Genomic DNA, 26,910 nt, shown 5'->3' with positions numbered 1-26,910 from the left:
ATTGATCATTTTTCAAAATTATTCGCACCCATTAGGGCACTGAACGTAACTGAAACTTCTAAGAGTGACCGTCATAAAAAGACAAGCCCATGGTCTATTCCTGACGACAAAGAGTCTATCTTAGACAAACTTAAGAATCTAAACAACTCAAGGGCTCCAGGACCCGATGGGATCAGTAATTGGGAACTGAAAAAAAATCCGGAGTGCTGGGCTAACATCATGAGTGAGCTTTTTACAAATTGTAACAGAAAAGGAGCTATACCGCCAACCTGGCAAAAAGCCAACATTGTGCCCATCTACAAGAGAGGTGCGACCAATGACCCGAACCAATACAGGCCCATTGCCCTTCTGGACGCAATGGGAAAAGTATTCGCGTCTCTGGCTCTAGACGCGTTCCAAGATTGGATGCGCTCGTCAAAAGTATTGGACCCATTCCAGAATGGCTTTATCAGAAACTCTGGAACCTCAACGAACATCCTACTCATGAGTGCTTTAAAGGGAAAGGCTCTTCAAAGTGGCAATCCAATCTATGTCGTTTTTATCGACCTGGTCCAAGCGTTTGACCAGGTAGACAGGGAGCGCTTATGGGCGAAATTGGAATCAAAAGGTTGTCCGGAGTCAATCTTAAACCCAATAAAGGCCTTACATCAAGGGACATCAATTCGAGTTCGCTTGAGTGCAGATGGTCGACTCTCGGAAGAAATTGAAACAGCTCGTGGAGTCAAACAGGGTTGTCCTTTGGCTCCATCGCTGTACAACTCTTACATCGCAGACTACGGAGATTCCACCCTTGCGATTAGACATTTTCCCCCGACTATGGGAGGGGAGAAGATAGATCGCTTACTGTACGCGGATGACATCATCTTGATGGACTTAACACCTATAGGCCTTCAACGGCAATTGGATAACATGGTAACATACATGTCTGAAAACAACTTGCGCCTAAACAACGCAAAGACAAAAGTGCTCATTCTGGGCAGACCTCCAAAGTGGACTTCCAAATTCACCTGGCACTGTGATGGCAGTAGGCTGGAAAGAGTGGAAGCCTTTAAATATCTTGGGATCACAATTAGTAACGACCAAGAGGAAAAAATCCTGTTGGAAACACTCTGGGCAAAATTAAAAAATCTTACAGCCCAAGCCAAGGCTGTGGACAAGAAACACGTCTGCTTCTCGATCGTACCTATTGTGAGATTCTATAAAGCCAAGGTCGTTCCGGCCCTAATCTACGGGATGGATGCAATGTTGCTAGCTCCGAACACCATCTGGGAGAAACTGGAAGCTTTTTTCTGGCGAAGGGTCCTTGGTTTAGCCCAATCTACTCCAATTGCATTAATAAGACGAGAGCTATGCACCTCCTCACTGTTGGCAATAAAACTGAGAGCAACCTTGATGTTATACCGTAAGGTAATAAATAATCCAGAAGCCCGAGTATTGCACTTGATATGGAAAGAACTTTCTGAGGGAAACAATCGGATGCTTGTATCCTGGGAACAATCCAACCGGAGAATATTGGAAGAATTGGATCTGCCTGTTGAGACACTCATACACAATCCAAATCGAGTGTCGAAAAAACTTTTGAAAGCCGACTGGATTCATACTCAAGAAGTGGCTTGGTCGTACTCCATCACAGCAAAATTACCAACTGCTCCAATGAAGCTAAACGCCACGCGAGGTTACTTATTGAAATTCCCAGATAAGAACCTAAGTCGTCTGTTTTTAAGATTCAAGTTGAACCAAATAAAAACCAATGAGATCTTGGCAATTCGTAACCAAGTACCATCGAGCACCTGCCGCTTCTGTCAGCCTATAAACGCTATAGAAAGCACAAAACACCTGCTAATGGAATGTTCCGGGCTCAAAACGAAAAGAGACAAGTATCTTGCTGACCCACTGAAAAACCACCTCACCCTCGATGAGGATAATCTCTGGTCACTTCTGACGAATGGGAATAACACCAGATGTGTCTTAGGAGTAACACTCTTCCTCAAATCCTTGAAGCTTGAGCAGGAGGAACTCCACTATGCTCTAGCTCATTGAACAAAGATATGTCTAAAAGGAACCTGGACGTTTGATGTATGAAGACTACTCATGTCTTATTTTTGTAAAAATTGTGACACAATTAAAACAAATATTAAAAAAAAAAAAATATATATATATATATATATATACTTGCACAAGCATGAGAGACAGATAGACAGAAGTAGATACCAAAAAGGGGGCATTTTAAGGATTTAAATTGTGTATCAGAATGGGCTGTGGGAATATTCATGCGCACTGGCAAGGGAGGCACATTGTATGTGGAATGAAGGGTGGACCGACTGAACCACTGCTTGTTTTTTCTTTTTGTGTTGAAAATAATAGAGTTTAAAAAAAAAGACAAGACACATAATCAGTAGAAACACAGCCTGTTACAGCTCCTATATTAGGATAGAGAAGAGTGTGAAAGAATAGTGGGATCGCAACCTGGGTTACACATTTAGGTTTTGCAGTGACGAGGCATGGGTTAAGACAAGACAGTCATAGGACTCTCATCCAAGTATTTTCTTTTGCACTCATTTAGAACACATTAATCCCTGATCGGTCCTGCACTACTCTAACCAACACAGCTGTCTCATGTTCTCTTTTGAGCCAGTAGGAGGAATGGATGCACTGCTTTTAAACTTCAGCGGCCAGACGCTTTAATAATTTCCTTATTCAGATAACCAGTCCTATCGCCAAAGTACTTTCCCTCCTGATTCTTAAAGATTCCCATATGATTTGAGGCAAGCGAGTGCGCTCGTAGTATGACTTCCACTTTATTGTAACGATTTTCTTGAGAAAACGAGAGCTTAAATCCTGCTTGCATATGCCAAAAGGGAAACACACCGGAAGCGAGAAATTAGAGAGCAAGCATTCCAACATGCAAAGTGAGAGGCCTTCATTGCAAAGACATGCGCAGTACGCTCTTAAGTGTCCGCCTCGCATAAGCAAGAAACGTTGTCTAAACGTGGCAAGTTTCAGTGCCTAACATTTTAATTTCCCAATGTTCCCAATGACCGACCAAAGTCCTACAATAGGAATGAGCCCTAGCTAAGAGAGAGAGGAAATTCATTGAGGTTCTGATAGAGGAGTGTGTAATATAGTGTGCTCTGATGCTTGCATTTGAATAAAGAATACGGAATAGCACGAGAGCACAAGACAGTTAGAGAGAGACCGAGCGAATGAGGAGGATGGAGATGGTGCTGGTGATTTTGAATAAAGGATACTTTACAACCTCACCTGAGCGCTCACCTGGAGTTCCTTAAACACCACAGAGTGCACTAGTAAAGAGTGAGAAAGGGGGTATGAAAGAGGAGGAAGAATACCACCTAGAGATGAAAGAACTGAAAGAGGCCAGCTAAAGTGAGGCAGAAGGCTGGGGATTAGAGTGACAAAAGAAGATTGAGAGATGGGAGTGGTTAAATTACTGGGCAGCAGGGTTTGTGTGACAATCCACCAAGGACCGTACAGCGTAGTTGTCCGCCCTCTTACCCTACTTAGCTCTCTGGGTGCACTCTCTGGGAGTTTCCTCAACCTCAAGCCATGCCCATCCCTTTCTTGACTGAATACCCCACCAACTCTACAGATGGTGGAAAACAAAAGAAGAAACATTGCCCACAAGTACCAACATTTACAAAGAAAGAAAGGAGAGATGCCCCCCATAAATTCAGTACGGCAGAAGACAGCTTGGCTTGAGGAAAGTCCCAGACACTGGGTAGCTGAAAGGACTTTTTTTTGTTTGTTTGTGGAAGAAACCTTTGCCCACTAGACATTTTTTCTTTGAGTCACAAGAAGGGAAAACATATTCACAATGCTGAAAACAGCATGTTTGAACACCCCCCCCCCTGAAATTTGAATTGTTCAACGGCCTAAAACTATTCTAGCATTTCAGTTGCACCTTCATACCCACAGTGTATTATTTTCCCTACTTAATGTCAAGGTTGTTCTAATAAACCACATTTTAACTTAACGTTTAGGTGTGTGTTTGTGTGTGTATGTTCCTTGATTCCTTTCATCTTTATGTCAACATATGGGGAGCATCATCAATGACCTAGGCGGTAGTCACTTAGGTGTCACATCAAAGTCGAATGCTGGATTGGTAGTCCAGTGCCTGTTGTGCTGGTCAATTCCTTCCCATGGTTGAATGGCCTATTCCATATATTTTGTATTTTTCAATAATTTTGCCCATGGGGTATTTGAAATTGTTGGTGCTCTTCAATGATTTGTTGATTTTTGTCTCCGAAAAAGTCATTGATGGCATTGCATTTTTTTGTCAACTGGGATATGGTGAGTTTGGGAAGGGGGTTGATGCAGTTTTTGATTATCTTGGTGTATTTCTTATGCCTACTTTAATGATGGAAGAATTGAAATATGAGGTTTGGGGTGGATTATTATGCTCATGCGGTATTGTATGGCGAGATTGATGCAGCCTTAGGTCATTTGTGTTTGGTAGACTTTATCTGGATGGCACATGGCACATTTACTGTTGGTGAATTGTTCTAATTACCAGAATGCACAGGGTTTGAGTCTGTTCCATGTTTTCAGGAATGCCTTGGAGTTGACAGTGTATGTTGGGATGTTTAAATGAGTGCTGATATATTTTCATGGATCAGATGGGAATGGTGTCCAGACAAAGGTTTTCTTTTAGTGTTTTCATGGAGAATGGGCCTCATTACGACTTTTGCATAATGGGTGAACGGGCTCCGCTAATGGTGGCAGGCCCGTTAACACCATTACACAAAATTACGAGGTCCCCTTGCGGGACCTGGTAAAGACGCCTGGTTTTGCCAGGCGTCCTTACCGGGTCCCGCGAGGGGAAGAGGGAGCTAACAACGGGCCGGTTGTTAGCTCCCTCTCCCATTCCCATTGAGCCCTATGGGGGCTCAGATGGGAATGGGGAAGGTCCAGGCTCTGGTTCCCAGAGGGAGGAATTACCGGGCCCTCCGAACTCGGAATGGCCCGGTAATTCCCCATTCTGGGAATCCAGTAAAGGAGCCCGGTTTGGCGGCAGCCATGGAGCTAATAGTTCCATGTGAAGATGGATGTAGATTGCAACACATTCTGTCCAATCCAGTGGTAATGGGGGGGTTATGGATTGACTGCATTAGCTATATGGTATATGTTATCTCTTTGGTTCTATGAAAAAATACTGTGCTAACGACTTTGCTCTTTGGATAATTCTTTTGCTGTGAAATTAGTGATTCTCTTATGTGCTCCCTACCCCCCTCTTTCCTTCCCCTTTCTCTTTACCTCGTTTTCACGATGGTTCACTTCACTTTTCCTCAATTTTTATTTATTTGTAACCTTTTTCTATTTTCTGACCTTCTGGTTACCCTATTTTTAGTTAGAAAAGGGGGTTGTTAAAAAATGTCATTTTTTCCTCGTGAGCCTGACCACCCATCGTTTTATTCTAACAGAGCAAAAAGAAAGCAGAGGTCCTTAGTCCAATGGTGAACAGTGTTTTAGAAGAGGTAAGATCCCATGTTATCAATTAGTTTACTTCTTACTTTGTTTTAACTTTTTTGCATGTACATTTAAAAGCAACTAAAGACTTATTTGCTATCAAACCTGATCCCTTGTGTCTACTGTGCTAAAAACAAATAACAGCATGCCATAAAAAAAAAAAAAAATCAGGTTTCAAAGTTCTTTGCATATCAGCTAGAATTGAGTTCAGTGTGTATAATGGCATTGAAACAAATGTTAATCAGTACTTTGACTTATGTCATGCATCGTTAGGTAAGATGTTAACCTTAGCGTTAAATCTACCTCACTTATGAGAACCCCAGAACTTTTTGCTTTACTGGTGTATTATATTTCCCTAAACCTCAGTGAGTGGGAACCTTTTTCTACACTCGGATCATTTTTTTCTCTTTTTATTGGTCTCATTTTTAAGACTCTCCACAGTGTCCGTTTAATTTTACTCCGTTTGACAACATTTGGTATATACCTTTTTTTATTGTTACAGGGCTGCCCTTGGGGCTCCCCTTTTACTTTCTCTGGCTAACCTCCTGAGAACTACAGTTCCCAAGGATAGAAAGGATATTGTATCCTCCCTAAACTTTATTTAGGTGAGACCAGCACACCCCACCTTATGTGGAGTGCTGGGGAGATACAATGTATCCCCTTTCTCATTTTAACTGTAACATTTCTGTTACAGGGACAAGCTTAGGTTTAATGGTTGGTGGCAGTGAACCTTTTTACAAATTCGGTGCACCTTTACTGCATGCTATTTCCACAGCCCCAGTAAGGGACGGATGGTGCTAATTTTACCAAAATAGCCCCCGTCTTCTTTTTTTTGCCATTTAAGCATCCCTTTTTCCTTCTCCTGACCTCCAGGGAGGAAAAATCCTTTGTGTCAATTTTATCTTCGTCGGGAGACCTCAGTCAAGCCCCCAGACTCCAGAGTGTCTGTGAAGGTAGGAAGTGAGGTAGGAGTCCAAAACTCTGCAGCCCGTTGTCTTCCAGCCTGATTGCCAAAATCCTTTTCAAACTGGGAGGCTGGCTGTCCTGAAAGGTCCGCCAACCTCCCCAAACTTAAATGTTTCAAGTCTGTTTGATTGGCTGGTTTCCTGCATAAAAGGCCTATGCTGGATGCTGAAGAGGTAGTCGACCACTGGATCTGCATTCGAAGAGGAAGCTTAAGAAAACACAGCTGAGACAATTTCCAGCGACTGGAGAGCCTGCTGTGTAACCAGAGCCTGTTGTTACCCTTCCTTCCGAGCGACCTGGGGACTCAGAAAACTAAGACCCTGACCCAGAGCCTGGTGTGTTCCACTAGACTCAAGAAGACCTGCATTTTGAGCCATCTCACGTCATGCTGCACCCTTGTAGAGCTGCAATACCCCAGTACATTGGGACCTCGATCCATTGTGTGGTGCATGATCTTCTGAATTGAGCCGAAACTTGGGAAGAATCCTGTTGGGCCTCCAGAGACGTGAATTGAGTCTGAAAAGTCCCCTCAGCCGAGTGCTGGACCTTGCAAGCAACGAGAATCCAATCAGCGATATTCAGTCTTCTTCTGGCTCCTGAGAAGGGCACCAAAACTACAGAGCCACATCCAGCCACAAAGAAACTATTGCCTGGAGCCTTTACCCTTGATCCCTGCTGCAAAAGCCCTTCCAGTGTCCTGTCTTTAGTCTTAATGACAAGAAATTCAGCAACTGTGTTTTTGGCTGCAGATCCTGAAGTCTTCTTGCTGCAAACTATTATCCCGTGCTAAGGTACTGTGCTGGCTGGGGTATTTACTTACCTTAAGCCTTTGTGATTTCTGTAAAGCTTTGGGGTGTTCTTGTGATTGGGAGGCCTCATCCAGTTCACGCAAGCCCAACTGTTGGAATCCTCCTAGGGTGCCTTCTCGGAAGTCACTGTACCCTCAACTAACTCTAAAGTGAAATACCTACTTGTTTGAACAGTCTTCCACAGGAACTCTGACATTTGCCTGCAACAGAAGCCTATCTCACCCTGCCTACAGCTGGCTCCTAGACCACCAGGGTCCCTCTTCTGCCCCTGAATGAGCTCATTCAATAGTATAGGGAAGGACTAGATAAGTAAAGGATTCTGTCTTGAAAAGTATAACGAGTGTTTAAAAGTACTTGTGAAAGAGTTGGTTGGTAACTGTCACTCTGAGAGTGGACGGTTACAAAAGTTCTTACCGTGAATGTATAAGGTTAATTTACTCACCTGTGAATTGGTTGTGCCTCTTCCTCAAAATGAATGGCTTCACTTTACTATTCCTGTTAGGATATAAATGTATGAGTGACCCCATTGGGTTTTGCTTCCCCTGACATGCTGTTACCCTATCTAGAATAAGTCTGCCTTAGGTTATACTAACCTTTAAGTTGCTGATAACTCCTTTAACAAAAAGTATATGGATTTTACTTACCTTGAGTTAGCTGTGTGCCATCCTAGAATTAGTTATGGTTTACCCCCATCTGTGTTCCACTGATCCGAAAAAGCAACTGTAATAGTGTATTACAACATTAGGTTGTACCTGCCTATAATAGCTGTGTGCCATTCTTTAAAACATGTTCTTTTGGTATAGTTGACCTTGGTCTGCCTGGTGCAATCCTAAATTAGTGTAGAGTTCTTGCTTATCTTAGTCTCTGTTCCACTGAGTGGAAAAGCAACTGTAATTGTATGTTATCATAAATGTAGTTATAGGTTTATACTGTTCCTTCAATCAGTGTTCCACTATTCAGAAAGGTATCCTAGTAACAGGGTTGGTTGATTATGTGATCTCTTTGCTGGGTGACACTGTATGACTGGCAGGGTTTACTACCCTTGACGTACTGTAAAGTAATCCAGTAGTCACTTGGTTTTACCCCCATGAAAAGGTGTGGCCTGTACTAAATGTGTATGAAAAGGTCTGACTTCCCTAGAATTACAGTTTGGTATTCTGAAGAAGCTTTATGCTTTGGTCTGTTTTACCTTTAAGCATTGTGTTGTATTTTTATAAGGTGATTATGACTCTATGACCAGTACTTACCCCAAGACTTAACATGGCCTACTTGTATTCATAATAAACCTTTATTTTTATAATGCTTCCGGTTATAAGTGCTTCTTTTGAATCCTTGGTATACTACAGGTTCTGTGTACTTTCCTACAGCCCTCTCTCCTTCCTAAGATAAGCCTGGCTGCTCTGTCTACGCTACCATTTACTCATGTGGTACAGCTTTATTCTAAGAGTGGAGTCTTGTACTTGTTCTGTTGAATGGTTTTACTAAGCCCTTAGTTGGGCTTTAGACAAACTGTCCTAACAATCATTACAAGTACATTTCTATATAGAATTGTGTGTGCCATTTACATGAGGAAAATAAGTTTTGTAATTGGCATCCCCGATCTCTTATCCCTAAATTGGGGTTGCAGGTTTGTGAGAAATCAGTGCGAGACAGTGACATTGTACATACCTCTTAATGCCCACAATCCATCCCATAATAGGTGATCTGTTCTTTTTCTCATACAAATATGTGTTCTGATTCTCTTTTGTCATTGTGACCAACCAAACTACATAACCACTTGACCTCAAAAGTAAACTTAAACTAAAGGATTTAAAAAGAAATGTTGTAGGGTTGGCACTGTTCTGTTATGGGTGAGTTGTCACTGCAGTTTACAAACTCAAGTTATTTTAAGTATTCCAACAACCAGCATTCATTGTTGAAGTCCTTTAGTGTCTCTACCGCAAGTACTTTAGTGTCTCTACTGCAAGATGCCAGTAGAGCTCTGATGCCTGCACCTTGCATGCATTTTTCTTCTGCAATGACTTATTTTCTATTCCTTCAATCTGTCTTCCTCGTTCTCATGACATTCTAGGAACTTGCCGTCTATGTTCCAGCATGCACTGTGTCTACTCCCTGTGTCACTCAATCAGGATTTATCCATGTTCGTTTCCTCTCTGTCTAGGGATCACCTACTCCACATCTATTAATCCACTCTCCTGGCTGAATCCACATGCCAGGACTCATGGCCGCTTCACTCATCCTCATTGCGGTCTAATGCCTCTATCAGACATCCTTCAACTTTCCTGGGTTTAGTCACAGATCCTCCACTCACATTGGTCACAATTTCTAGAAAGCACTTTAATAAACATCTTCTGTAAATCATGATCACCTTTTATTTTGCTCATCAAATGGAGTGGAAAATAAATATGGTGCTTAATAACTCGGAGGATTTTGAATTTTGAGCAACTTGTTCTGAATTTTAAGGCTTTCAAGTTTGACCCCTCTGTCCAGCATTCATAATGGGGTTTTGAATGGGTCTTCAGCTGTTTCTCGGTAATTCCTTTTTAGTTAACTCCTGAATCTAGTTTTTTGGAACTGCTCGCCAACATGTAGAAAATCAATCCCGATTATGAGGAGAGTCGCAGACAAGAGATAAATAGATGATTCTAACCATGCACAAGTTTACTTTTATTTTTATTTGGTACCAACAATAAAGGGATTAGGTTTTGAATGAGGCCCTTGAATGGGTTTAGGGTTGTTTAACAAATCAATCAAGCTTTCTTCAGGACTATAGTCCTCAGACCTTTCCTCTCCCTCCCCACTTAAAGTCCACCCCCTAGTCAGCATACTGACTCTAGAATTTATAGTAGTGCCCCACATTTCTTTCTTAACCTTCACTGTCTTTTTTCCGCTCATCCCAGGGGTGTCTGGAGCTTGTGTTGGTACACCTACCAGCTACCCCGCCTAGCACCCTATGTTCTTCTTATGGAGGGGGGACAGCTAGATCCCAAGGATTATCAGGTTTCCTACCCAGGTGGCAATGAGCAACTTTGCCTTGCAGGCTCTCAAAATGAGTTGCCATAATCATGTGCCTCTTCACCACTGTATGATCACCCCTTTCCTCCTTCTCTCTGCTATCTCATAGGTTCCTTGTCTTCTCTCGGCTGATCTCTCTTCCTCCTTTCCTTCCATTATAAACAGTCTGCCTATAGACCTTGTTCTGACAACTCCCCCACAGCCCCCTTGATGGAAGCCCAGCCATCCCAATGGAGTATATTCATTATATAACTCCTGACTTCTTCCTGATACTAGAGGGATCCACGAAACATGGATGAGCATGGCCTGTGGTAAGCTTAACAGGCGAGGTTAGCAAACCCTTGCCACCTTGAAAATGGCATTTGCTATGGGCATAACACAGCTCACAGATGTCCGACCCAGCATGCCTGTGGGTGGCTCGGTTCTGCTTCATTACATCTATATTTTCAACATTGCATGTATGCTTGTTGGGCAATTATATGGCTCCCGTGAAAGGGCAACTGCCTATATAGACAGTACTTAGGATGGAATGAGAGACAGTGGGGATCCCCCACATACCACCATTCAGGGCCGATATTACAGGTGGTTTTAGTCTCCAGGATCAACCCACGTCCACCCTGTATCGTCCTGCTTGTGATTTCATCACTAGTCACCTTGGTTCGCTAGGGAATGTCCATGCTCTAGATGTTGAATATCAGTTTGTCATTCTGGCAGCTGTTTGTTTTCACAGATGCATGTAATTCTCACCTTTCCCCAATTTCATATTCCTGTTGGTCAACTAACTCGGGAACTATTGTTGTCTTTTCCTTGCCAGAGTCCAACATTTCAGTTGTGACCATGGACTTTTAACTCTAGTATTACATTGGTGCCCAGATTTCTTGTTGGATCGGAATTTCGGAGTGGGTGGATCTTCCTCTTTGCCTTTGAATACTTGAAGCTTTATAATAGCTCTTTGTGACAAATTCAGGGAATTTGTCCCATCTCCCCCAGGCAGAACCCCCCTCTCCCTGTGAAGTTAGCGAGAGGAGCCCGCTTTGCAACACCCTCCTTAGGGGTCAAAGCAAGTGGGACCTCACTGGGAGAGATTCTTCCCATGGGGACAAGGACTCCCGTTCCTGTGAGGCGGTCCCTGATGCCCTCGAAGTGATGGGCTATATGAATTTGTCTAACCTAACGTAGCATTATCAATTCCATAAAGATGAAGTGAACAAATGCTATCCACAACAGAAAACTAAGACTATCCCTTTAAATCAGTCCCTTCAATGATCTGTGCCGAGGATGCTGAAAAGGGATGATATGACCAGCGAGAGTGAGAGATGGCGAGAGAGGGTGAGAAGCCAAGAGAAGCCGTAAAGCAGAGAGTACCAGGGGAAGCCCCCTGTGCGTAGCAGATTGGAAGGAGGCAGAGCACTTGCAGAACGCAGAGCCCGTGTAAGTCAGTCGAGCTCCGACACAGAGCCAAAGACACTGGGAGATGGCACATGAGAGCAGAAGAAAACAACGCGACTGAAGGGAGAGTTCAGAGGTGATGTGACCACACAGCAATGGTGGTGGGCAGTCTGCCCACAGAACAGTGCTGATACCACTGACTGGACAAAACCACTCCCGACCCAAGATACAGAGTAAGTTCATTTTGAAAGATGAGAACGAAACGCACATGAATCCGCATAGAGTGATATCAGATGTTTTTGCCCACCAATCGTAACGCCCGCTTCTAGATATTCCTGACATTGGTATGCAGCCAGAGGTTCCATGGCTAAAATATATAGCATGGATGAAAGAGAGCAACCATGGCGGGTCCCCCGCTGTATATCCCACACTCCAGATATCTGTCTATCCGAATTCAGTCTAGCTGTTGGGGAGGTATACAAGATTTTTACCCATCAGATGAATCCTCCCCCCAACCCAAAGTTATGTAGCCAGGTCAGTAACCATTCCCAGTAGACTGAATCAAAGGCCTTGATGGCGTCCAAGGATGCTACCAAGTGAGGTTCTTCAAATTAATTTGTTTGGTCAATGATATGTTGGAGTCTGCGTTCAGGGCTGTGCTGCAACCCGGCACAATCCCAGTCTGGTCCGTATGTACCAGGGTAGAGATGACTTTACGGAGACGTGTCACCAGCACCGTTGTAAGTATCTTTACATCATAGTTTAACATAGCTAGGGGCCGGTAGCAGTCACATCTATCCATTGGCTTCCCTGGTTTAGGGATGGGTATCACCAAGGTCTCTCTCATGCCAGCTGGGATTATGCCAGTGTCGTAGGCTTCTCCAAAGACCTATATGAGTATTAAGACTAGGGTGGCGCTATATGCTTTATAAAACTCTGGGGGGAGGACATCTGTGCCCGGAGTCTTACAAGTGGAAAGGGAGGCAACTGCCTCAACCAATTCCTCCACGGTAATGGGTAGGTCTAGGGAGGTTCTTTGGTTGTCCGTGAGCCTCGGGAAGTGAATCAATGAAAAGGCCTCTGTCAAATCTGCCTGTGGGACTTGGTGGTCATGTCTGTACATTTGAGTGTAGTAGGAGGTAAAAATGTCATTCATCGCCTGTTGGGCTCTCCACGGAGCCCCACACTCGTCATGGAGTAGCATGGTCAAGGGCCTAGGGTGTTCATGCTTGCAGAGCCATGCTAATAGCCTCCCAGGTTTATCCCCGTCTGCGTGGGCACGTGCCATCCGAATGGCATAATCAAATTTGGACAGTCTCCCCCATGCTTCCTGACACCTGGAGCGAGCTTCAACCAGTTTCCTTCCACTAACAGTTGGCCATGGTGTTGAGCTTCCAATGCTCTAATCTCCTCCTCTGTGGACTCTTAAGACCTGTCGCAGCTCCCGGCGGATGCCGCCTGCGCTTTCTATGACCTCGCCCTGATTACAACCCTCATGGATTCCCAGATGGTGCCCCAGCTATCTACGCTGCCAACATTGTGTTAGAAGAAATTGGTCAGGGAATCTAATAATGACTTCTTAAAAGCTGCGTCCGTTAGGGCCCCCACAGGAATGCACCACGTCAGGATAGTCGGTCTAGGGGCCACAAAGCCCCACTCCAACATCAGGGGGGAATGGTCCGACATTGTGCGGCCCAGATATTCTGCTCTGCTAAATTCTATAAGGTTCCCCGACCCAACAAAGAAGTCATTGATGTGGGTATGTAGTTTCTGAGGTATCTAGTAAAAGGAATAACCTCTAGCTACCGGGTGTAATACCCTCAGGACGTCCACCAGGTCAAGATAAGTCAGTGTCTCATTCAGAGCAACGGAAGCTGGTGTAAGGGCCGCCACTTGGGAGCGAGGATCTATTAAGCTCTGCGTCCCTCACACAGTTAAAGTCTCCACCCCACAAAGTGAAGCCATCGAGCCTTGTAGCAACAAGATTACACAGCGCATGTACATGTGACGGGATCCTGTGCTTTGGAAAGTATGAGTTAACAATACAAATTTCCCTATGATCAAGGTACCCTCGGACAAATATGCATCTCCCTTCCCTATCCCTCTCAACCTCCAGCAATTGAAATGGCAGCGACCGATCAATCCAGATCATCACCCCTCTGTCAAATTTTCAATGTGTAGCGCCATATCCTCTGCCTCCCCAGCGGTTCAGAATTGCCATCTCCTGGCATAACGCTATGGATATTTTCTTGTGTTGCAAGTAGGACTTCACCCTGTTTCTGCAGAGGTAGGAGCCCAGGCCTCGCACATTTCAAGTCAATATTCTAATGGCAGCCATTCATGTATCCCTTGTCAGACAGTCCTCCCCTTGCCCAAGGATCCCCCCGCCATAGCTCATCCCCATCTCAGCGTACACACCGGAGCAGGCACGCAGCATATTTGTTCCCAGTGCCAGTAACAACATTGCAATTACCCAGAGCCAGCGATTTCAGCACCAATCTAAACAGCCAGACAGGGACCCCTGTGAGCCATCTTGTATGGATAGAACAAAACACAACATTGATTGTTTATTTACTATGCGCTTATACACAAGTGTTTCAAAGCGCAACCATGCATGGGAGGGGAAGACAAGCTATCTTACTAGGCATGGTACATTCAGATTAAGCAGGTGAACAGAAAAGGAAGTACGTGGGGGGGGGGGCAATGGGAACAAGTGCACCCAGTCCCCTCAGAACATGGGTTAAGTGCAGAGAGCTACCACTCTTATGGGACTTAACCGAAGTACAGTAGTGGCGCTGCAAGAGCAAGGCCCGGGGGCAAGTGCAGTAGACTGGCGAGGAAAGCTTGGGACCTGTGAGGATGAGAAGGTACACCAGGCAGCCAGTCAGTGAAACTGAGTAGAGTAGAGGAGAGAGAGAGAGAGAGAGCGCAGGAAGAGGTGGTTAGCAGGGGAGGGGGAGAGAGAAGGAGGAGCCTAAGAGGAAAGTCTTAAGTTTCCGGAATTTAAGGAGATCCGGCTCAAGATGGAGAGAGGCAGGGAGGCTATTCCAGAGGGAGGCACCTGCAGAGGATAAAGATCTCCACGCAAGTCTCTACTTGGAGAAGCGGCTCACCCGCAGAGAGTTGAAGGAAGACGAGCAGAGGGCTCGGGAAGGCGAGTATTTACAAGCGTTACAGAGAGAGTGGACCCAGGCCCCAGAAAGCCTTTGTAGACAATGCAAAGTGTCTTGAACTTAATCCTTGCCGCCACGGGGGACTAGTGAAGGGATTTTAGCACTGAAGAGATGCAGTCCCTGGGCTTGAGGCCAAGGATAACTATTGCAATTCTGTTCTGGTTGAGTTGAAGAGGACTGACGGTAGAAGAGGGCAGGTTGAGAAAGAGGCTGTTGCAGTAGCCCAGCCTAAAGAGGACCAGGGCTCTAGAGACTGTGAGCCTCTGGGGAAAGGTGAGAAAAAGTAGAATACCTCTGAGAAGGTGCAGTTGGTAGCGGGACTTTTAAGAGATGTCTGTGATGTGAGACGACAAGGAGAGAGTGGAGTCGAAGATGACCCCCAGGATTTTTGTCTTGTTGGATGCTGAGGGCGCAGGGCCAAGGGAGGCCGGCCAGAGAGAAAGAGGGAAGGCGGAAGCAAGCGGTCCCGATGAGGACAATCTGTCTTACTGGCATTGAGGCAGAGGAAATTTGCAGCACACCATGACTGAATTGCGGTCAGACAGTCAGGCATGAGTGAGGAAGAGGCTGAGGCCAAGGGTGGCCTAAAGAAGAGCTGCGTGTCATCCACGTAACACTGAAAGTTGGAGGTGAAGGTGATTATCATACGACCAGGGGGTCCATATAGCCATTGAAAAGCCAGGGGGATAGGTTAGGTCCCTGGGGGACACTGCAAGTAGAGAGAGTGACAAGGGAGAGGAAAGAGCCCAGATCCACCTGGGATGGGTGGTCGGAGAGAAAGTAGGTTAGCCACGCCAGGCCCTGATTGGTGATGCCAGGGTATCACGGAGACATGCGATCAGTGTGTTGTGGTTCACCGTTTCGAAGGCAGAGTAGAGGTCGAGTAGAATGAGGACAGAGGGAGAGTTCGAATCAAGATTTTGGAGCAGATCTTCACAGGTGTCCAGAAGAGCAGTTTCTGTGCCTCTGGATACTCTAAAGCCAGATTGGTGGTCATGGAAGCAGCCAACAGATTCAGTGTGGAGGGTAAACTAGGAAATAGCCAACTTCTCCTGGAGTTTGCCCAGGAAAGGAGTGATAGAGATCGGGTGACAGTTTGCTGGAATGGAAGGGTCAGCAGAAGGTTTTATTGAGGAAAGGGTGCACAAGGGAGTGCTTAGGAGCAGTGGGGAAAACTCCACTGGCGAAGGAGAGGTTGCAGAGGTCGGCCAAGGTTGGGGCAAGAGAGTCAATGTTGTCCTTGATGGGTTTTGAGGGACAGGGGTCCACCTGTTTGGAGGAGGCGTTCATAGATCGGACTTATCTAATGACCTCCTCGGGTGTGACAGGGGAGAGAGAAGAAGTGGAGGAGTGGAGGTGAACAATGGTGGTACAAGAGATGTTTGTGCATGAGGTGGTGAGGAAGAGAGGGAGGATAGGATATCCTGTGTTTTTGAGGTGAAGTGTGCAGCCAGGGCTGAGCAAAGGGCCTGGGTGGGTGCAATGGTGGAGGCGGCTGCGGTAGGGTTGGCTAGTTCCTTGCAGACTTTGAAATGTTTGGCCGTGTTATTGTATGCCGCAGTGATGCAGGCTTGAATAAAGACTCTTTTCTTGGTCTATGCTGCCTTTGCAGGAGGCGGCAGGACAGTTTGTCAGAGGGTGCGCCAGAGGAATCACATTTCCGTTCGGCTGCCCTGCACTTATGTTTAGGGGCATCAAGTTCGGAGTCATACCAAGAGTTGCACTTTTTGGTAGACTTCAGTCGTACCCTCATGACAGGGGTGAGAATATCAAGAGTGTTGGAAATGGAGAGGTTCAAGTTAGAGAGGGCTGTGTGAGGGTGGGAGTCAGCCGCAGTAGTGGAAGGAGTGGAATAGTTGGAGGCAAAGGCAGCTAATGACGATCTTTTCATGGGTCGGATGACCTTGTAGACGGGAGGCAGTGCCAGGCTTACCAATACAAGAGGAGAAGAGAGCTTCAAGTGAGAAGAGAGGAGAGAGTGATCAGTCCAGGAGAGAGAAGTAGTGAGAGGGATAGATAGAGGAATGTCAGTTGAGATGAGAGCATCCAAGTTGTGGCCAGCGCAGTGCGTTGGGTAAGATGGAAATTGAGAGAGAGTGTCACAAAGGTTGCAGAAAGGTCCTGAAGAATCAGGTGAGTCGAGATGAATGTTGAGATCACCCAGTAGGAGGAGTTGGAAGAGAAGAAAAGGAGAGAGGAGGCCAGGTCAGCCCATTCCAAAAGGGAGAGGGAGGGCTGACCAGGTGGCGAGTATCTTGTAGCCTTCTGGGAGTAGTGTGTCAAAACTCGTAACAGAGCTATCCTTGAACCAGGTTTCAGTGAGGGCAAAAACATCAAGATCCAGGAGCAAAAGGAGGTTGCAGATGTCAGAGGAGTGTTTGACAGTTGAGCGAGTGTTTAGCGTGGCAATTTTGAGCAGATTGCCATCAGTGAAAGACTTGCAGGGGACAGTGGTCCCCCCATAAGTGATGAGAGTGCCTGTGTTTAGTGAACCTGTCAGGACACCTTTTTGTTTTCTGTTGCGGTGTTAGTGGGTGGCAGGTTCACCAAAGTGGAGGAGAAGGCTGACTGGATTGTCAATGTGGGGTGTGGTGACAAGGAGGCCGTGGCAAGGGTAGAAGGGTGGTTAGGAGGTGGAAAGGGAGCCAAGGTGGGCACAGCTGGCAAGGGAGCCACGGATGCCCAAGCAGCTGGTGCAGAACGAGGAGGGAGGTTGATAAGGTGGGAGAGGAGCCTATCGAAGAGTAGAAGGTTGGGTTGAGGACCCTGTACCATAATTGTACCATTTTTTTTTATTTATAGTTACAAAGTAACTTTTACAAAAAATAATCTTTAGATTCCAACCATAACAATACAAACATGAACGTAATATAAACATTTCATTACATTTTTAGTTACAACATACAAAAGACAGTACTAACAAATGATTTCCAACATGATTACTTAAGAACAATATAAAAAAAAACCTAAAATGATGTAATTCATCATGATAATCGAATCATTTTAGAAAATATAAAAAGATACTTAAATTCCTATGAGTAATGATATTTCTCTATAACTCAATTAAGCTCGTTGGATCGAATTTTTCCCCAAGACCTGGGTTCCCAGAGAGCTAATGCGGGACTATATTCTTGTTGTGGTTACAGCAGATTTTGTGATGTTCTCACCTCACAACACACTTTCAAGAACCTTACGACCTCAATCTGTAGGGATGCCCTCTCCCCATATAACATATCGCACCAAAGGAGTTCCAGATCAACTCGCTCCGTGTTGGGCACAAACTTACTAAAGTACCCAATACGCTCTTCTCTGAGCCCATCACATGTCGTCAACCAGTGGCACAATGATTCCACGTTATCTTTTTCTTTACAAAACTTACAAACTTTACCGGTGCCGTTAACCCCCTACCGCCAGGGTCGGAATGACCCCCATAGTATTTTTGTTTGTGTTTCTAGACGCTGTTATTAGCAATCTTAACGCATATTTATAAAATAGCTGGTAACGAAGAGTATTACCGAACATAATGTCCTAAATAGTCTGTCTTCGCTCCCCTTTCCTTCTCTTCTTTATTAATTAAAACAAAGACTTCTCGACTATTACCTTAATACCCTTATAAACACTTTATTCATCTGGATGTAATCTGTAGTTGTTTTGTAAAACATGTTCTTGTGTATAATATTGGTGCCAGAGGTATGATTTTATTTACCATTTGAAAACAAAATAATCCCACTTTTGGTTTTGGCGGGTGTACATTGTCAATGCACCAGATTGCTGGGTGCTATGAATTGCTTTGTCATTGTTGGAGTTAAAATAATTAAACCTAGTCACAGAAGTGTAAATGAGCTTCTTTAACATTCACCATGGATTGGATTAAGGATGCTTTTTAAAATCCTGAACAATTGGCATTTTCCATTGTCAATTGTTGGGATTACTTTGGAAATACAGGCCTCCTGGGCCCTAATTAAAGCTTTATTAAGTCTGCTCTCTTCTTTGTGAACCGAAGGAATTTTCTTTGTGATCCATTGTCATCATACATGTGAATGCCGCCTTTCCTGCCCACGTGTGGGAGGATTGTATGTATTTGCAATTACCCCTTGAGCTCCTGTGGCTATCCCATCCCTGCACTAGCAATACTACTATGCTGAGAAATGATTTTCTCTCTGCCTCTTCTCACAGAAACAATAACCTGGATGGCTGCTGGAAAGGGAAGCAAGTTAGGCAAGTTATGCTGCGTTGGAAGGGAGACCGTAGAACAAAACTGTACACCATAGCAATTCTTGCCTGCTCTGCCAGTGTCTAAAAGACCACCCTTAAAGTCCATCCCCAGCTTCAGTGGATTACATTAATGACTCCGGGTTTAGTCCTGAGTGGGGTGTAGGGTCCCCACAGATAAATCCTTCACTGGTTAGTTCTTTAGCTGGGGCCGCTCCACAGTCACACCCCCAACAGCTGACATATGCACATCTTTATTTGTGTTCTCCAGTTTTGTAGTGTGTGCACAAAAAAACACAAGTGTCTCACAGTTGGAGCGAATCTGGAAAAACGTGATGTGCTCCAGTACATCGCTGAGCTTCTACAGGCATTTTGAGATTTGCCCAGGTTTGTGACTTTGAGATTCTAGTATAAGGGAACAGGTGCAATTCTGAGATGTTCCCTGGCATCCCCAATTTGCTCCATGGCAAGTCTTTGTGATTCAAGTCTGTGTTCCTATCGCGAAACGTATGTATGCGGTTTATAGTTATAACTTCTTTAAGCATGATTTTTAACCACATTGTCCTGCTTTCATAGGGTTCAAACAGCACCACCTACATTCAAGATGCTTTCCAGCTGCTGCTGCCTGTAATGCAGATTTCACATATACAGACCAGAGGTTCCAAAACGCAACAGTGATGCCTCGCCGAGGAATGTTCTCTCAAAAAGACACTATGATTCGGAATCTATTTATGCCCAAGTAGCTTAAGGAGATGCAAAAAAGGCTGTCTGTAAACATTCAGGATGATCAAGTTATAGGTTTTGCACATATTCAATTGGAAAAAATTTAGTGTCATTGCATTCATTGTAAGTAGCTGTTCGTTTTGTTTGCAAATCCTAGTGTATTTTCTTTTGCATTGGGTAGGCAATGATGCCTGGAATAAGAGTCAGCTCCAGTCGTGCAGCAGTTTACATACACTACAAGATCAGAACAGTGCATGGCAACCAAAGACTACCTAGCATACATTGTCAATCTTTGCAGCTTAGCACTTTATGGACAATTGGTCTTTATACTTTCTCTCTACTGCAGACATTCTAGTGAATTATGAAATCCTGTCGTATAATTATTGTTTTGAATGCTGTTCTTTATTTAAGTGAAACACATAAAATTGTATAGAGGGGTCATTTTCGCAAATTGTATGACTGATGCATGCTCCGAGTTGATCATTGGGTAAATATATGATCTAATGTTTTGGTATCTTTGTTGAGACTCTGATCATGTATTCTTGCATAGATTCGTGCACCCAGTTCTAACATCGCTGTGTAGACTAGATGAGTAGTTCAGTCAGAAAGGTACAACCACTCAATAGTCCAGTTGAGTGGGTCTGCCTACCTAAACCAGTGTGGTCATGCAGCATTTACAAGAAAATATTTCACGAAGCACACTACCCTTGTATGTAGTATTTACCATTAAAGGAGTGGTATCGTGTTTTGTTTAAGTGGCACCCTGAAGGCATTAGACTACATGTAAATATGTAAATTACTCCCAAAAAAAAACCTCATATTTACAGCTATGAAGAACCATTTTAAAATTACTCTTTGCCGCTCTGCAGTAAAACAAAGGTGGTGATGTCTGGAAGGTTTAGAATTATTCATTGTTGGTCGCTAGGCCCAGCAAGCACAGACCCACGTCCCACGCGGTGTGACTACAGCAAAACAAAGGAGGCGATGGCTGGATGGACTTTGCCACTCTGCAGCAATTTAACAAAGTAACACAAAAACATGGATGACTTGAAGCATGGCATTGTTCAGCTGACACTACACCTGAAAAGAAATACAGGGCCTCTTTGTATCACTGCACCACAATAGTTTTGGGGATCGAAGGAACAAGCAAAAGCATTCACTGCATCTTTTCCCATGGAACTAGCTGCATGAAACGTGGTATATTCGATGGTCAGCCGCAATCAGAGTTTCTCCTACTATTTGAACCATGACCTTTAAAGTGCTTTGGAAGATAAGACTTCAAACACCTGCAAATGTATACTCAATGTATCTCGTGTACGTTTCACCAAATGAAAATGAAGGAACATGGTGATGAACCCTACCTTAAAGAGTATTGTTTGTAAGGAAAGGTTTCATCAGGTTGTTTTTCCCAAGTTGATACGTAAGAACTCAGGTTGGGAACACACGATTGCTGTTTCAGGTAAAAGGACTTTGTTCAGTCTTATAAATGAATAGAGCCAAATATTTCTGACGAAGGTTATGCTGGCCCTAATAGTCAACCATAATGTCCATCTACATTTTGGCATGCTTGCAGAATCTCTTTTGTGGGAAGTAGATTTAGATGACCTCTCAGAGATTGCTCTTGTAAGGAAGTATTATGAAATTATTCAAGGTACCCCAGACGTATTCCCAATGATGTATCCAATTTAGGAAAGGTAGAATGCAGGCTATAACTTTTGAGTCCTATCAATAGTTTCATTCCAGTCTGTTCTCATTATACATATTCTTTTTACCCAAACAGGCTTTTATAATAGATCAGATTTAGTTCTACCACATTGATCCAGAATTAATTCAGACACTGTTTTTAGTTTAACTAAAAATGGTACTGACTCCATAGTCATTGCATTATTTAACTCTTTATTCATAGACGGATTCAGAGGCAGTATTATCCTTCCATATAATGAAACTAACTGCCTTTGAAACCAAGCCTTTAGTGACAACAAGCCTTTTTCGAGGCTCTACCCTCTAATCGTTCCCATGCCAATTCATACGCCTGAGGCTTGATTTCCATACTATATAAAATGGACAGAATAATCTTTCCCCTATAGAAATGAACTAATGGTTTGATTGAAAGTGTGCAATACTTCAGTTAAATTCTTCTAATTTGAAATACCACTTGTTCAATGTGTCCCTCTAATCTTGCTTAAGTAGCTCCTACATTCGATTGTGCTGTAATACTACCCAAATAGGTTACTTCTTTAACCAAAGCCATTTCTTTCTGATCTACAAACCATTTGAAGCTCACACTTTTATTTGCATTTTTAACTAACCGAATAATGTTTTTTTTTAATCTCAAAATCATTAATCTAAGCATAGTTACTGAGGCCAGTTAGGAGCCTCTGGAGGCCTATTGGTGTATCATTCAGCAGTACAATTTTGTCTGCATAGGCCATCCAGCAGATCCCCTGCCCTCCAACCTCCAACTTTAGGACTTACAAATGCAACTACTTGTAATATCTCTCCCAGATCAGCCAGGTACAGATTAAAAAGGCAGGGGGCCAAAATGCACCCCTACCTCAATCCTCTTGCAGTATTCACAGAACTAGACAAACTACCCACTTTGTCTAGTTTAATCAAGGCCTGCATATTCCCATGCATATATTCTATTATAGTAATAGGGGAGATGGTATGCCCCAACATTTTAGCTTCTGCCACAGGTAACCATGGCTCACTGTATCGAAGGCTTTTGAAAAGTCTACTAGTGCCACATATAGGGAAATATTATTTTTAGACCATGCGCTCTCTCGCATGGTTGACACTATTAAACCATTCAAATGTGTAGACATACCCTTTCTGAAGCCTATTTGAAGCTTTGGTAGTATACCTTTTTGAGTCGTTCATGCTTGAAGACTCCCCAGCACTAAAGCGGCAAAGATTTTGCTATCTGTATCAAGTAAGCAATCGGTCTATAGTAGGTTGGATCAGACTGATCGCCCCTCTTGAAAGTAGGTACTATTATTGACAGTTTCCATGATTCTGGCATATATCTACAGCAGATGATAACCTTAAGAAGTAATATCAGGATAGAAGGTCAGACCTGTTTATATTCCTTTCGTATTTTATTTGTCAGGCCATTAAGACCTGCAGCTCTGGAGCCAGAAGCCTTAGCAATCAATTGTTCTATATCTTCCTTTTCAAAATAAAGTTCCGATATAGCATATTCCAAAACTCTCATTCCTTCTTTAGCTGTACTTTTATATGTTTCTTTAAAGTACTCCATCCATCTAGCCTCAGTGACTATGTTGCTTTGCACGTGGGCTTGGGATTTTGATTTGTTACCAAAACCCAAAAATGATTGGTATTTTTCTCAATCACAGTTGACAAAATTCTCTCCCCATCTTTCTGAATCATCAAATGCCTATGTCCTATGAGCCTATTTTTATGATATCTCATACATTTTTTCTTCCTTATAATATAGTTCCCATCATTAATACTCATTATTTTCAAAGCACAAAGTTATTTTCGATACAGCCTTTTCCTTTCCCATACTGCCTGATTAAATGTGTGTCAATGATCCACCTTCGCGCCTACTCTCAAATATTTCGGCATCTCTCTATACCATAAAAACTCCCTTAAAGTTCCAGCATTACATACTTTCTCCAATTGACCCTTGGTAGTGACAGACCTATACGTTTTCCATTCTTTAAGTCTTCTACCACCACCATTGAACTTCATTATATGGCTTCCACCAGGGTTTATTGTCAAACCTGTTTGATCCAATGATTGATATAATTTGGATGTCAATGTTAACAGTGCAATTAGCATATTGTGGTCACTAAGCTGTGTGTCTACTACCTTTAAAAAGGTACATGCCCTCCACAAAGCTTGGGAAAGTACCACATAATCTATTGTTGAAACACTTGTGCTATTTATCTAGGTGTTCCTTGCAATTATATCTCCTTGTATGTTCCCATTAGCCAATACGAAATCTCATTCTTGGAAGAATTCTCTACACCTTTGACCATTTTGAATATTACTGTGATTTGTCCTACCACCGGAAGACCCCTGAAGACAATAAGAATTCAGGTCTCCCGTCATTATGATGTTTTCTTTTTCATTATAAATCATCCACTCTGCCAAGAGCTCAGTGACCTTCAATAAAAACTCACCCAGAATGGAAGACGCAGGTTTCCAATAGAGATTTACCAGCAATATGTGCCCTAACCTTTTGTATAAATCGGCAAAGGCACGAAACATAGAATTCAAAGCAGAAACAGAGTGAGGTTAATTTAATTATTTCGTCCACTTCTCTTAATGTGTGATGTAGCATTCCTCTTTTTCTCATGTTGATGTTATGACATTGAGAGAGGTTACTTGTTGAAAGTAATACAGTCAACTGTGTGGGTGTTCTTGGACATGCATCGTGTTGGTGAAAATCTGCAGCTAGTGGTACTTCTTGGATTTCTTTGCTGGCCCCTGTTAAAACAGAATGACTTCTGAGTTGGTAATTTACTTCAACCATTATTGCCAATGATAGTTCTCAATTCAATAAGAACTTGTTACTGAAGTTTCAAAGTCAATTAGTGGTAACGATGCAGAAATGGTGTAACTATATTGCTATGTTTCAAGAGTTTCGATTTATCCAGTTTCCAGTATCTGATTTTTCTAGATACGACCAGAACCCCTAATATGCAGGGGCTTACCTTCCAAAATCCACCGGGCACTGTTCAATCATTCACACTACGAGCTGCTATGCAGACGACGGGCCTCAGCCACCAACGCGTCCTTTTGCTGCTGTTTTTACACTAAGCGGCTACGAAGTGGTTCTCCTCAGTTTCTTGCTCTCTTGCTGCGACTTTACCGTGCTGCGCTCCACGCGGCAAATGGGTCTTTAAGAACTGGTCCAAACTAACAGGCTGGATAGCACTGCCTCCTTGGCATGGAAACTGGAAACAGACTGGATTCAAAGCAACAGCCATGTCAGGCCACTTTACATTTTATTTTCTTCATTTGTGTTTAAAAGAAATTGCTATATTCTCTAATATTTGGTTTATTTTCCTATTTCTTGTTTGTGATGGCTTTTAACCTTTGTTGACTTTCTGTTAACATGGGACTATAGGCAGGATTTTGGGCAATACCCCTCCATCAGAAGACAACTGCTCACAAGTGTTGTCTGTACAATGTTGATTTGGAAGATCGCCTTTCCATAAGTATTACAGGTGGATACTAATGGAGGTCTATTTAACAATTATGTGAATAAGAGTAATTCTCTTTGGAGAATGAGCAAACAAAGAATATACAATATATTATAAAATGTACAGTCCTGTTGACAAAGGTACACACAGAATTACACAAGATGAAACATCTTTAAAGTCCAAATCATAAGTCAAGAGCTTTAAGGTGGGGTGAAATAAACCATAAGGTAGAGTGAAATGTGTAGCCATAAAGTAAGTGTAAGAGGGAATGGAATACAAGGTACTGCTCCGTAATGAAGCAAACAGCCCTGTTTTAATGTATTTTTTCTATGACTTTTAATCTTGAACAAAGTTTAACATTACATGTTGTGATAAAAGATGATGCCAAACATATTGACTAAGTGATATTTTTTCTCCAAATATCATTAAAGTAGAATTGTTAAGTTACCACCTTCATTTTCCATACACATATTCTGCCTACCCGTTTCAATTCTATGTCAAGACCGGAGGCTCCCATTATGCTTCTCTTTCTTTTTATTAAATTATTAAAGGAAGCTCAGCAGCAAGAATATTTCTTCAGAATGCTGAAAAATATATATGTAACGAGTAAATAAGACAAAAAACACAAGAAACTCCATTTCCGAGGAGGACTGTGAAAAAGTTTAACATGAGGTCACCAACATGTGACTTGAAACGTCCAATGGCAAGGTAAGTCCCTGCATAAACAGTCCTGAAAAAGATGCCACTTCCTCTTTCTTTGCTGCTCACAGCAAGAGATAAGTACATCATTTTCTGGATCTGTTTATTATGTTTAATATGTATTTGAAGTGATTGTTGCATGATTTGCGCAACGTTCGCCGCGCGTAATAGTGAGAGCTAATTCTCGACTTCGTTCGTCGAGCGCTCATCGCGTGTGTCAGTGTTTACTCTCCGACGCCGACCGCTTCCGGCCGGCGCCGGAGAGTACTTCGCCTTCTCAGCCTTCGTTCGGCTGTTTGTTTATATTTGTTTTCGTTGCGAGCGTAAGCCGCGGCTCGGTTTCCCTTCGCTTTCCAAGCGACCTGCGTTCGCAGGGCTTGGGGGAAACCGCGGAGTCCTTCATTGACCGCGGTGCCTCATACGGCCACCAGAGGGAGCGCCTGCCGTCTGAGGTCCGCTCCTCAGTTTTCTGGCGCTCGCGATCGCTTTCCGTTTTACTTCACAGCGGATTAGCGATCGCGAGTGCCGGGAGCTGCGCTTCACGAAATTGACGAACTTTGAAGCATAATAAAAAAAAAAATTAAAAAAAAAGAGAGGAATTTGAAGGACACAGCGGATCGCTGCTTCCTGCCCTTATAGTTGGGGTTTTTTCTCCACAATTTTCCTCATCTCCTTCAGTGGGCATTGAGAGAAGGCAGTCTGCCCACACATACATTTAAAAAAAAAAAAAAAAAAAGGGGTAGGGTGAATTGAAAGGTGCTTATAATATGGCAGCACAATACTTCCCTCAAGAAGGCCAGGATTGGTCTGGTCAGGAGGAAGAGATTTATGATGTTGATGAAGTGGCTATGGCTTCCAGCCTAAAGAAGGTACTGGGTTCCACAGTGGAGACCAGCATAAAAAAAGCGGTGACACAAATGCTTATGCCTATCCAGCAGCGCCTGGATGACATGGAGGAGCATCTGCAAGTCAAATCCCTACCAAAGAAAAAGACTCATAAAAGAAAGCACCTTTCAGAAGGGGGATGTACACCGGCTCGCCTGAGTAAGAACTCTACGACCCCCCCGAGCCAGCCAGAACCAGCCACTGCTGCCTTATCAGACGCCTTCTCCAGGCTTAAGAAAGCCTTTTTGGACAGGAAGGGGCCCCCTTCCACAGATGAACCCTCCTATCCGGAGGAAGAATTCAGAGATATTACATCTCTAAGCCCAGAAGAATATCATCAGGGCCAGGATCAAGAGGAGCTCGACTTTCACGGTCAGTCTC

General features: G+C 43.6%; 1 protein-coding gene across 1 annotated transcript in view; it reads left to right on the top strand.

The window, feature by feature from the left end:
* Positions 1-20,290, top strand: part of FAM114A1 (family with sequence similarity 114 member A1) — a 399,688-nt gene extending 379,398 nt beyond the window's left edge. The window contains exons 13-14 of the mRNA XM_069631803.1: positions 5,439-5,492; positions 19,625-20,290. Coding sequence (XP_069487904.1) covers positions 5,439-5,492; positions 19,625-19,726 — 156 coding nt within the window. The 3' untranslated portion in view covers positions 19,727-20,290. The remainder of the gene's footprint in view (positions 1-5,438; positions 5,493-19,624) is intronic.
* Positions 20,291-26,910: the final 6,620 nt, after the last annotated feature.

Source organism: Ambystoma mexicanum, chromosome 6q (assembly GCF_040938575.1).
Source record: "Ambystoma mexicanum isolate Mex_15411 chromosome 6q, UKY_AmexF1_1, whole genome shotgun sequence".
In the NCBI taxonomy this organism is placed as follows: domain Eukaryota; kingdom Metazoa; phylum Chordata; class Amphibia; order Caudata; family Ambystomatidae; genus Ambystoma; species Ambystoma mexicanum.
This window is presented reverse-complemented; position numbering and strand designations above follow the sequence as displayed.